The sequence below is a fragment of the Ailuropoda melanoleuca genome, chromosome 2 (genome assembly GCF_002007445.2).
Source record: "Ailuropoda melanoleuca isolate Jingjing chromosome 2, ASM200744v2, whole genome shotgun sequence".
NCBI classification, from domain to species: domain Eukaryota; kingdom Metazoa; phylum Chordata; class Mammalia; order Carnivora; family Ursidae; genus Ailuropoda; species Ailuropoda melanoleuca.
In genome coordinates this window covers 149,441,732-149,455,723 of record NC_048219.1, presented here as the reverse complement: position 1 = coordinate 149,455,723, position 13,992 = coordinate 149,441,732, and the positions used below count along the sequence as shown (strand labels likewise).

Below are 13,992 nucleotides of genomic sequence, written 5' to 3'. Positions count from 1 at the left end.
CACTTGCAAAATGATCTGTGGAAGAGGACAGAGGAAGAAGCCAGGGCTCCATTATACAGATCTGAGAATGCTTGGAACATTTCATACTTTATGCTAGAATACTAAGTTCAACAATGCTACTTGAAGTAGTTTATTTGCTCGAATGATATGGAAATATGGACAGGTGAAAAACAAAAACTTCCCTTGATGAATTTACCATTTCAAAATATAATGTTTATTATAAATTGGTGGTAAACCACACATTTTAAATTTGGGTTTTTTTAAAAAGTTTTCTCAGTTAATTTAATGCTGTAGGAGCTAAATATTCAAGTTGAATCACAACATAAGGGAGAAAAAAACTAAAATCATAAATAGATCAAATGATTTTCATCATCCCCTCCACCCTCCATCCAAAATAATTTTATTCCAAGAGAATAGGAAATAGTTGGTAATCAACTGTCTGGAATGGTTTCATTCATCAGCAGAAGGATTGATTCATTCAACGATTGAATGAGGATATCGGGTAATTTTTTTTTTCTGTTTGACATATCTAGATTATCTTACAGGTATCTGGATTACAAATTGTAAGGAAAAGGCATAAGTATATTCAAACTATGATAATTAAAGTAAACTAAGCACTATGACCAAATGGGTGAATTAAGGAAATCATCATATCAACATGTTAAAGAAGGAAAACACATGATCATATCAAAATGCAGAAAAGGCATTTGACAAAATCCAACACCATTCATGATAAAAGTGCTCAGCAAACTAGGAATAACGGAGACCTTTCTCAACTTGATAAAGAAGATATACAACAAACTAACAACAAACCTCACACTTAACAGTGAGAACCTCGAAGCTTTCCCATTAAGGTCAGGAACAAGGCAAGGATGTTCTCTCTCACTACCTTTTTTTAACATCATAGTGGAAGTCCTAGTTAATGCAATAAGGCAATGAAAGGAAACAAAAGGTATAGAGACTGGGAAAGAAAGCATAAAACTGTCTTTGTTCGCAAGTTACATGATAATCTATATAGAAAATCCAAAAGAATTGACAAAAAAATTCCTAAAACTAATAAGCAATTATAGCAATTTTGCAGAATGTAAGGTTAGCACACAAAATTCAGGCACTTTCCCATATGCCAGTGATGAACAAGTGGAATTTGAAATTAAAATCACAATATCATTTATATTAGCATCAAAGAATTGAAATACTTAGGTATAAACCTAACAAAATATGTATAAAATGTATATTAGGAAAACTGCAAAAATCTGATGACAGAATTCAGAGAAGAACTAAATCAATGCAGAGATATTTCATGTTCATGGTAGGAAGACTCAGTATTGTCAAGACGTCAGTTCTTCTCAACTTGATCTATAGATTCAAAGCAATCCCAGTCCAACTCCCAACAAGTTATTTTGTGGATGTTGACAAGCAGATTTAAAGTTTAGGTGGGAAGGCAAAAGACCCAGAATAGCCAACACATTACTGAAAGAGAAGAACAGGGTTGGAGAATTGATGCTGTCTAACTTCAAGACTCACTATAAAGCTATAGTAGTCAAGATAGCATGGTATTGGTAAAAGAATAAACAAATAGATCAGTGGAACAGAAGAAAGATCCCAGAAATAGACACACATAAAATATAGTCAACTGATCTTTGATAATGGAGCAAAGGCAATGCAATAGGCCACAGATAGTCTAGTCTCTTCAACAGATGAATCTGAAACTACGGAACATGCAAAAAAATAAATCTAGACACAGACCTTATTCTCCTCACAAAAAATAACTCAAAATGGATAGACCTAAATGTAAAATGCAAAACTATGAAACTCCTAGAAGTTAACATAAGAGAAAACCTAGATGATCTTGAATGTGGCAATGAATTTTTAGATACAACACTAAAGGCAAAATTCACAAAAAATAATTATAAGCTGGACTTCATTAAAATTAAAAACTTATGCTCTGTAAAAGACAATATCAAAATAATTAGACTATACACAAAGTGGGAGAAATATTTGTAAAAGATATATCTGATAAGGGACTGTTATGCAAAATAAACAAAAAACTCTTTAGACTCCACATTAAAAATGTGCTTCAACAGACACCACACAAAGAAGATATACAGATGGAAAATTAGCATATGAAAAGGTGTTCCACATTATATGTCGTTAGGCAAATGCCAGTTACAACAATGAGATATCACTACACATCTATTACAATGGCTAAAATCTGGAACACTGACGACAACAATTGTTGGTGAGGATGTGTAGCCACTGGGCTTCTCCTGCATTGTAGTGGGAATGCAAAATGGTACAGCCATTTGGGAAGACAGTTTGGCAGTTTCTCACAAAATGAAACATATTCTTACCATACAATCCAGCAGTCGAATTCCTTGGTATTTACCCAAAGGAGCTGAAAAATTATTTCCACACAAAAACCTGAACATGGATATTTATAGCAGCTTTATTCATAATGGCCAAAACTTGGAAGCAACTGAGAAATCCTTCAGTAGGTGAAAGGATAAATTGTGATAGATCCAGACAATGGACTATTACTCAGTGTTCAAAAGAATCGAGCTATTAAGCCACAAAAAGACATGGAGGAATCTTACATGCATATTACGAAGTGCAAGAATCCAGTCTGAAAGGGTTACATACTATATGATTTTAAATATATGACATTCTGCAAAAGCCAAAACTGTGGAGACAACAAAAAGATCAGTGGTTGCCAGGGGTTACAGGCATGGGAGGGATGAACAGACCGAGCACAGAGGATTTCTATGGGAGTGAAAATACTCAGTGTAATGCCAGAATGGTGGATGCATGTCATTGTACATCTGTCCAAACGCACAGGATGTGCAACACCAAGAGTGAATTCTAATGTAAACTATGGATTTTGGGTGATAATGATATTCAATGTAGACCTATAAATTATAAGCAAAGTATCTGGTGGGGGATGTTGATAATGAGGGGGAGGTTTTACATGTCTGGGGTGTCGGGGTATATGGGAAATCTCTATACCTTCTGCTCAATTTTGCTGTGAACCTACAACCGCTGTAAAAAATAAAGTCTGTATTTTTAAAGCTATCATATGGTTATAAAAAAAGAAACTACGTACTTCCATAAATTTAGGTGTTCGATTACAGAATTCTTATTTGATGAGAAGATTCTTGTGACTTGGGTATTTTTAGCAAACATTCATGAAGTCTAAAAGAAATCCTCTACTGGACGTTTTGTTTTTAATTCTTAGGTCAGATGTTGCCCTTTTGTATAATGATCGCTCTGTCCTTGAGAATCACCATGTGAGTGCCGCTTATCGACTTATGCAAGAAGAAGAAATGAATGTTTTGATAAATTTATCCAAAGATGACTGGAGGTGAGTTTCAAAGAAAGCCCCAGAGGAAATTTAATTTCAGGAAAAAGCTAAATTATGTGATTTAAAGTGAAAAAAAAAACAGAAGAAATTCAATCCCTTACTCATATTATAAAAATTCCCCTTGACTGGATGACTCTGAGGAGGATTAGTACCTAGAAGATGTGGTTCAGGAGCCAGGCTCTGCTGGGTGGAGTTGAACTATTTTCCAGGCTAATTCCACACCTGTATACATCAAAGCCAATCACAAGACTGCATACCACACAACACGTACTTTAGGATACATAATGATGTACTCTCTGGAATGGAGCTCTGCTTAATTGTACCAATACATGGTCCTAAATAAATTCAAAATCTTAGTGTAATATGGATTACTTCATATATCACTTTTCTATATGTGGAGTTTAACTTTTTTAAAAAATAAAAAAATTCACCATTTGAAGGAAAAAATTACAAATATAATATACTAAAATGACTCTGAGGCAGAGGGAAATCTTACCTGTTTCTCCAAGGCATCCATCTGCTTAGAAAGAAAAAAAAAATCATGGATCAGTGATACTTGTTGCCATGTAAACGAAAATAACAATATGTACCCACCCCTATAACTCAGCATAACTTTTCCTTTTTCTTGATCCTTTGGTCATCATCAGCCCCTTCATTTGACTATAGGGCTGCCAGATTTAGCAAATAAAAATAAGGGATGTCCAGTTAAATATGAATTTCTGATAAAACATAGAAATTTTTAGTGCAAATATGTCTGGATATCCCTACTAGTCAATGAGACCTACTTATACTTTAAAAAAAAAAAAAGCCTTATCTTTAACAAAGATTTTGTTAAAAGTTAGTTAATGGGCCAAAAAGTTTCCCATTTAAATATCAGAGGTTTTCATTTTTTCTTTAAATCGAGGTAAAATAAAAGAAGTGCCTTGGGATCAAGAACTGCCTCAAAATAAATGAATGATGGGGAGCCTGGGTGGCTTAGTCAGTTGGGTGTCTGCCTTGGGCTCCGGTCCTGATCTCAGAGTTTTGGGATGGAGTTGGGCATGGGGCTCCCTGCTCCATGGGGAGTCTGCTTCTCCCTCTCCCTCTGGTCCCCCTGGTTGTGCTCTCTGTCAAATAAATAAATAAAATCTCTAAAAAAAATGAATGAATAAATGATTAATTCAAGATTTAAAACAAGCCTTAATTTCTGATGGTTACTTTTCTGAATACTTTCTGGTTTTTCAAGGCCATTTTTGAAACTGTGTAAAAAATATGGGCTCACTTTTGCAACTATAGAAGCAGATCTAATGTGGGTGGAAGGAGGCACTTTGTTTTGGGAAAATGGTTTGAGCCTTTCATTTTATTTTGCAAACCCAGTTGGGTTTCCAGCTAAGAAGGCCAGCATCTAATTGTAAAAGGATTTTAAAGCTACCACTCCTGGGTTATGTGGAGAATAGAAGAGCAAAGGTAGGCATAGGGAGATAAGTTTGGAGGCATTTCCTGTGGTCCAAGAGATGATTATTTACATTTAGAGTATTAATTTAATTTTTCACCAGTGATTATTATATCCAGAGATTGCATTTATATTATTTATTTTTACAATTATCCCTTTGAATTAACCTTTTTCCTTCTCAAAGTTGATTCTGTTGCTGTTTCAGTGTGATTTTTTTCTACTACATTTTTGTTCTTTAACATCTTTATTATTCTAATAATTCATTCCTGTAACATTTTATAAATTTCTGTACAGTAACTTCTCAGAATCATCCTAATTGAATATTTTTATAGAATTATTTTAACAAATGCTATAATATCATATAGATTGTGGAATTTAATAGATCCAACATTGTTTCTAAAAAGCTACAGAAGATACATTTGCTAATATAAAGTTGATAACATGTTACCACAAATTAAAATATGAATAGTTTTTTAGAGATTTGAGGGTTTTCTGCTTGCATACCTATTTATTTCTTGAAGTAACTTTAGTAAACATAAATGCAATAATTTAAAAATTTTGGTAAGGAAGATTTATAAATAAAATAATTTCCCTTGTGTACTATTTTGCCTAGCTTATCGATAGATTATTAGTTGATTATTGATAATATCTAGCATTTACTAATCACTTATTTGCAAAGTACAATGTGCTAAATTTTATAGATTTCATAAAAACTTTTGTCTCATTTTTCCTTAGTATGAATATTTTGAATTCAGTTGCTATTGTAATATGGGTCTTTTCATAATTCCAGAGACAAAATGTAACTAAGAATAATTTTAGGGGCACCTGGGTGGCTCAGTTGGCTAAGTGTCTGCCCTCCACTCAGGTCATGATCCCGAAGTCCAGGGATTGGTCCAGCCCCTCATCAGGCTCCCTGCTCAGTGGGGAGTCTTCTTCTCCCTCTGCCCCTCACCCTGCTCATGCTGTCTTTCATGCTGTTCTGTCTGTCAAATAAATAAATAAAATCTTAAAAAAAAAGAATAATTTTATTGACTACTTTTAGTTTCCATTCCTTTAATATTTGGGTAAAAGTATTCTAAGCAAACTATCCAATATCATCAACAGTAATCAGAATATTGATTTCTCACAGTGCCCATCTAAAAATCCATTTGAATTGAGCACCCATAATTTTCAGCAAGCACCTCTAATATGTGGTTGTTTTAAAAACAAATCATTCAGTCATACAAACTTTAGATTAAATATCTTCGACACAGATTATAATTCAACTTTACCACACACCTTTCATTTAGCTTATTCTATTGGCCATGCCACAGAATGAAAATAAAATATGATTTCCAGTGTAAGTGACCTTTTTACCTATCTGTACTAAGCAAGCAATGACTTGTAGAACATGCAAGCTTTTGCTAAGGTGATTAATTTCCTACTTAGTGTGAGAATATGTTATTCATGCACAGGTTTTGTGATATGGTCACTGTATAGCTCAGATTAAAATTTGATTAAAATTTCAATAGTACCAATAGCTCTGTCTACAATATATTGTAGAGTCAGGGTCCCAAAAGCTGAAATGGAGAATCCCCAGCCACTTTAGCATCTTGTCTTCTCTGGGGTTCTTATGATAGAAGGTTGGCACAGGGAAGTGGTCCAAGTATCAGCTTTAGGAGTGGGAACTCTTGGGGTTGAATTTTATCTCTGCCATCTACCAGCTGCCTGTGTGACTGGGCAAAACTCAGTCTCCTCTGGTGTGAAATCATAATAGCTCCTCATATGAAAGCACCTAGCATACTGCTTGTATTGAATAAATCCTGAATACATGGTGGTGGTTTTAATAATAACAAATCCTGCATTTACAATTATTTTTTTAAGTTGGTCAGGATCCTTTCAGATAGAAAAGTAGTATTTAGGAATTATGAGTAGGAGAGGGTTGTGGGTGTGCATGGGGGAAACATCCAGTTCTTTAATGGGAGATGATAAACAGCATCATTCACAGATCACTGTCCTAGCAACTTCCTAAAGCCATAAGAGTTAAAGGGTGAAATAATGTCAAAGTTTGTGAGCACTTTTACATTTAAAAAATAGCATTTTTGTGCTCATATCCATAAAGAAAAATAAAATTTAATTAGTAATACTTAAAGAAATGTTTTACTTGAGAATGATCAGAGGCCAAATGAACCTTTCTTCTTTTGATGACTCCACAGGGATCTTCGGAACCTAGTGATTGAAATGGTTTTGTCTACAGACATGTCAGGTCACTTCCAGCAAATTAAAAATATAAGAAACAGTTTGCAACAGCCTGAAGGGTAGGTTATTTTCTTCCGTCATGTTAAAGTTCCGTGGGCTTAGACTCAGGAAAGACTGTTACTTGGTTCTGATAATTTGAACATGTCCTTGGTTTGACAGGATTGACAAAGCCAAAACCATGTCCCTGATTCTCCATGCAGCAGACATCAGCCACCCAGCCAAATCCTGGCAGCTGCACCACCGCTGGACCATGGCCCTGATGGAGGAGTTTTTCCTACAGGTGCTTCTTTCACAATATGTGAAAATACAGAAATAGTGACTAGGCGTATTGACATGCACCTTTTTTTATACAGAATCCAGGACTTGTCTTACTGTTATCAACTGGCCACACATTCTTAGGGCTTTAAGCAGAATTCATTGATCTTTCAGATCAATGTATTTCATAATCCTATGTAGTATAATATATGTTTTAAAGAGAGTCAAGTCTTGGATCTCAGATGCTACGCTTAGGAAAGAAAGGAAGAAATTAGCATTGTTGTTTGCTGTTAAGAGGTAAAATGCTAGAGTAGAGATGGCAAATATCTTTCATCATAAAATGGGAAAGGGGAGGATATATAGCACTGCTGTATACATCTTGTTGGTTAAAATTTAGTCATATATGCACAGTTGCAAGGGAGGCTGAGAAATGTAGTTTCTTGTTGGACATGTGCCAGGTAAAAACTAGAGTGTTATATGAAAAAGCAAGCTTGGACATGGGGAATGGCCAGTGGTCTCTACCACAAGTATACTTTTTTTTTTCTAAATGGGATCCGTGTTATGTTTCTACTCCCAACTGAGGTACCACAATACAATTGTGATGCTAACCACCGAGAGTTAGCATCAGTTCCCAAACTTAAAGGCTCGGTCTTCCATAAGAATGGCTTTACTTCAAGATGCCAACCTCAAGTGGGGCCTTAGGACACCAGCCCTTCTGACCACCAGTTATAAATTCAGGGGTTCCCATGACCCTCCTCAGGTTTGACAATTTGTTACAGTGACTCAAAGAACTCAAGAAAGCACTATATTTATGGTTATAGTTTAATTACAAAGAATACAAAAAGGAATAGCCAATTGACATCATACCTATTCTGAAGATATGAAGACCGAATATGCTCTATTTGGAGGACTCTGGTTTCTGTTTCCCATTGTCAATGACTATGATATATGGTTTCACTTTAAAATAGCATGGAGTGCTATTAATGCTAGAAAAAGTTACTGAGTAGCATCTTCCGAGTTTAAGTATTTTCATACTAAAAATACTTTAAATATATTTTAATATGTTTTGTAGCAAAAATCAACCAACCAACCAAAAAAAAAAAAAAACCACCACAAATGTTAAAACCTATCCAGTTCTACAGGGCAGCTGTGCTCTATGGCCAAATAAAAATTATAATTTCATGTACTCAACCAAATATTAACCAGAAAATGGTAAATCTAAAGAGGACTTAGAGATCTTTAAGAACAGCTTTCTCATATGAGAGATGAAAAAACAGAAATATGAAGAGATAAAATGACTTTGCTAAAGTTAAGAAAAAAATTTTAAATATTTTAAATGATCATGAAAACCCAACCTGTGAAATTCTGTCAGAGGCAGCTAAATCATTGCTTAGAGGAAATTTTATAGCTTTAAATGCTTATATAGAAAAGAACAAAAATATATATCAATCACCTGTGTTTCACCTAAATAAGCTGGAAGTTAGGAAAATTAAACCTAGTTGATCGAAAGAAGTAACAAATACAAAGTTGATCAAAGGAAGTAACAAATACAAAGTTGACTGAAGGAAGTAACAAAAATAAAAGCAGAAATCAGTGAAATAGAACAAAGACAAACAATAGCAAAAATTAACAAAGAAATAGTTGGTTCTTTGAAAAAAAATAATAAAATTATTAGCAAGTTTAAAAAGAGAAAAAAACACAAACTAGAAGTAAAAGAGAAGTTATCATTATGGACACTACATATAGCAAAAGAATAAGGAATATTATGCACAATTTATGCCAATACATTTGACAACTTAGAAGAAATCATCAGGAGTGGAGTTAAGATGGTAGAGGAGTAGGGGTCCCCTTTTTCAGCTGGTCCCCTGAGTCGAGCTGAATATCTACCAGACCATCCTGAACACCCACGGATTCAGCCTGAGACGCAGGAAGATACATCTGGATCTCTACAAATGAACATCTCCAATGCTGAGTATTGAGGTACGAAATGGGGAGCCGTGAATCTGCAGACAGATATCGGAAGATAAACGGAAGGGGGAGGGAGCCTCCATGTTTGGGCTCTGGGAAGCGGTAGCCACCTGCACTGGGGACCAGGCTGACTCGCGGACTGGCACCCGCGAGAGAACAGACTGAGACCATGAGCCAGGGAACGCGCGCGACCAGTCTGAAAACCGGAGCTCCGGAGTGCACAAACCTCACTGAAATGGAGCTACTGAGCGCGCAGGGGTGGCTGGCAGCTGGGGGCTGGCGGTGTTAGAAACACAAAGGACAGAGACGTACCAGCCCTGGAAGTGAGGGCTGGGACGCCGGGTGTGGGGTGCACATCCCGGGATGCTGTAGGGTTTAGCAGCACCACCAGAAACAGAGTTAAATAGGCCAGAAGAGCTCAGTGGAGAGCGGACTGTGATCTCTCTGTTCTGAGACAGGGTCTGGGATTCGGCCGCTGCTGCTCTGACTCTCAGAAGAGGCACAGCAAACCGCCAGGGAAAGCCACCAGAGAACAAAAGCCTGGAAATAACCGGCTCACAGTGTGCCCATCCCCAACCCCCCTCGCAGGGGACAGGGAGACTCTACCCAAACAGAGTTGCCTGAGTATCAGCACAGCAGGCCCCTCCCCTAGAAGGCAGGCTGAGAAATCAAGAAGCCAACATCTCTAAGGTCCCTAAAAAAAACAAGTGCACACTGCATGGGTCCTGGTCAATAATTTGGGCTCTGGACAACCCCACAACCTCTCCTCATCAGAATGACGAGAAGAAGAAATCCCCCCCAGCAATGAAAAGGCAATGAGTCTGTGGCCTCTGCCACAGAACTAATGGATATGGATATAACCAATATATCAGAAATGGAGTTCAGAGTAACAATGGCCAAGATGATGTGTAGACTTGAAAAAAATATTAACGAAAATATTAACGAGAATATAGAATCTTTAAGGGTGGAAATGAGAGCAAATCTGGCAGAAATTAAAAATCCTATGAATCAAATGCAGTCAAAAATAGATGCTATGATGGCCTGGGCAAATGAGGCAGAAGAACGAATTAGTGAACTGGAGGATGGGTTAGTAGAAGAGAAAGTTAAAACAGAAACTTGGCTCAAAAAAATCCAATCTCAAGAATGTAGGTTACAGGAGATTACTGACTCAATGAAATGTTCCAGTGTCAGAATCAGCGGCATCCCCGAGGGGGTGGAGAAAAACAGAGGTCTTGAAGAGATATTTGAACAAATTGTAGCTGAAAACTTCCCTAATCTAGCAAAGGAAACAAGCATTCGTGTCCAAGAGGCAGAGAGGAACCCTCCCAAGCTCAACCACGACAAACCTACACCACATCACGTCATAGTGCAATTCACAAATATTAGATCCAAGGATACAGTATTGAAAGCAGCCAGGGCAAAGAAATTTCTCACGTACCAAGGCAAAGGTATCAGAATTACATCAGACCTGTCAACACAGACCTGGAATGAGAGAAAGGGTTGGGGGGGGGGCATTTTTAAAGCTCTTTCAGAGAAAAACATGCAGCCAAGGATCCTTTATCCAGCAAGGCTGTCATTCAGAACTGATGGAGAGATAAGGACCTTCCAGAATCGCCAGTCACTGACCAATTTCATAACGATGAACCCAGCCCTATGGGAGATATTAAGGGGGGTTCTATAAAAGTAAAAAGGTCCCAAGAGTGATACAGAATAGAAAGTCACAGTCTATAGAAACAAAGACTTTACAGGCAACATGGTATCATTAAAAGCATATCTCTCAATAATCACTCTCAATGTAAATGGCCTAAATGCTCCCATAAAATGCCACAGGGTTGCAGATTGGATAAAAAGACATGACCCATCCATTTGCTGTCTACAAGAGACTCATTTTGAACCCAAAGATGCATTCAGACTTAGAGTAAGGGGATGGAGTACCATCTTCCACGCAAATGGACCTCAAAAGAAAGCTGGAGTAGCAATTCTCATATCAGATAGACTGGATTTTAAACTAGAGGCCATAGAGAGAGATACAGAAGGGCACTATATTATTCTTAAAGGAAGTATTCAACAAGTGGATATGACAATTATTAATATATATGCCCCCAACAGGGGAGCAGCAAGATACACAAGCCAACTCTTAACCAAAATAAAGAGACATATAGATAAGAACACAGTAATAGTAGGGGACCTCAACACCCCACTATCAGAAATAGACAGAACACCCTGGCAAAAACTAAGCAAAGAATCAAAGGCTTTGAATGCCATACTCGACGAGTTGGACCTCATAGATATATATAGAACACTACACCCCAGAACCAAAGAATACTCATTCTATTCAAATGCCCATGGAACATTCTCAAGAATAGATCATGCTCTGGGACACAAAACAGGTCTCAGCCAATACCAAAAGATTGAAATTATCCCCTGCATATTCTCAGACCACAACGCTCTGAAATTGGAACTCAACCACAAGGAAAAACCTGGAAGAAACTCAAACACTTGGAGGCTAAGAACCATCCTGCTCAAGAATGACTCGATAAACCAGGAAATCAAAAAACAAATTAAACAATTTATGGAGACCAACGAGAATGAATACACAACGGTCCAAAACCTATGGGATACTGCAAAGGCAGTCCTAAGGGGGAAATACATAGCCATCCAAGCCTCACTCAAAAGAATAGAAAAATCTAAAATGCAGTTTCTATATTCTCACCTCAAGAAACTGGAACAGCAACAGAGGGACAGGCCTAACCCACTGACAAGGAAGGAGTTGACCAAGATTAGAGCAGAAATCAATGAATTAGAAACCAGAACCACAGTAGAGCAGATCAACAGGACTAGAAGCTGGTTCTTTGAGAGAATCCATAAAATTGATAGACCACTGGCAAAACTTGTCCAAAAACAAAGAGAAAGGACTGAGATTATTAAAATTATGACTGAAAAGGGAGAGGTCACGACCAGCACCATTGAAATTGCAAGGATTATTAGAAACTTTTATCAACAGCTATATGCCAAAAAACTAAACAATCTGGAAGAGATGGAGGCCTTCCTGGAAACCTATAAACTACCAAGACTGAAACAGGAAGAAATAGATTTCTTAAATAGGCCAATTAACTATGAAGAAATTGAGTCAGTGATAAACAACCTTCCAAATAATAAAACTCCAGGCCCAGACGGTTTTCCTGGGGAATTCTACCAAACATTCAAAGAAGAAATAATACCTATTCTCCTAAAGCTATTTCAAAAAATAGAAACAGAAGGAAAGCTACCAAACTCATTCTATGAGGCTAATATTACCTTGATCCCCAAACCAGGCAAAGACCCCCTCAAAAAGGAGAATTACAGACCGATTTCTCTAATGAATATGGATGCCAAAATCCTCAACAAGATCCTTGCTAATAGAATCCAACAGTACATTAAAAGGATTATCCATCATGACCAAGTGGGATTCATACCTGGGATGCAAGCATGGTTCAACACTCGCAAATCAATCAATGTGATACATCATATCAACAAGAAAAGACTCAAGAACCATATGATCCTCTCAATTGATGCAGAAAAAGCATTTGACAAAATACAGCATCCTTTCCTGATTAAAACCCTTCAGAGTGTAGGAATAGAGGGTACATTTCTCAATCTCATAAAAGCCATCTATGAAAAGCCTACTGCAAGCATTATTCTCAATGGGGAAAAGCTGGAAGCCTTTCCCTTAAGATCAGGAACACGACAAGGATGCCCACTCTCGCCACTATTATTCAACATAGTACTAGAAGTCCTTGCAACAGCAATCAGAAGACAAAAAGGGATCAAAGGTATCCAAATCGGCAAAGAAGAAGTCAAACTGTCTCTCTTTGCAGATGACATGATACTCTATATGGAAAACCCAAAGGAATCCACTCCCAAACTATTAGAAGTTATAGAACAATTCAGTAAGGTGGCAGGATACAAAATCAATGCCCAGAAATCAGTTGCATTTCTATACACGAATAACGAGACTGAAGAAAGAGAAATTAGGGAATCCATCCCATTTACAATAACACCAAAAACCATACGTTACCTTGGAATTAACTTAACCAGAGACGTAAAGGACCTATATCCTAGAAACTATAGATCACTTTTGAAAGATATTGAGGAAGACATAAAAAGATGGAAAAATATTCCATGCTCATGGATTGGAAGAATTAACATAGTTAAAATGTCCATACTACCCAGAGCAATCTACACTTTCAATGCTATCCCGATCAAAATACCGAGGACATTTTTCAAAGAACTGGAACAAATAGTCCTTAAATTTGTATGGAACCAGAAAAGGCCCCGAATCTCCAAGGAACTGTTGAAAAGGAAAAACAAAGCTGGGGGCATCACAATGCCGGATTTCGAGCTGTACTACAAAGCTGTGATCACAAAGACAGCATGGTACTGGCACAAAAACAGACACATCGACCAATGGAACAGAATAGAGAACCCAGAAATGGACCCTCGGCTCTTTGGGCAACTAATCTTTGATAAAGCAGGAAAAAACATCCGGTGGAAAAAAGACAGTCTCTTCAATAAATGGTGCTGGGAAAATTGGACAGCTACATGCAAAAGAATGAAACTTGACCACTCTCTCACACCATACACAAAAATAAACTCCAAATGGATGAAAGACCTCAATGTGAGACAGGAATCCATCAAAATTCTAGAGGAGAACATAGGCAACAACTTCTATGACATCGGCCAGAGCAACCTTTTTCACGAC

The 13,992-nt window shown here is 37.2% G+C and overlaps 1 protein-coding gene across 3 annotated transcripts in view; it reads left to right on the top strand.

The window, feature by feature from the left end:
* Nucleotides 1–13,992, top strand: part of PDE1A (phosphodiesterase 1A) — a 322,509-nt gene that overhangs the window by 271,544 nt on the left and 36,973 nt on the right. For all 3 annotated transcript variants that reach the window (XM_034654817.1, XM_034654816.1, XM_034654818.1), the window contains exons 9-11: nucleotides 3,233–3,358; nucleotides 6,986–7,087; nucleotides 7,188–7,308. In XM_034654817.1, coding sequence (XP_034510708.1) covers nucleotides 3,233–3,358; nucleotides 6,986–7,087; nucleotides 7,188–7,308 — 349 coding nt within the window. The remainder of the gene's footprint in view (nucleotides 1–3,232; nucleotides 3,359–6,985; nucleotides 7,088–7,187; nucleotides 7,309–13,992) is intronic.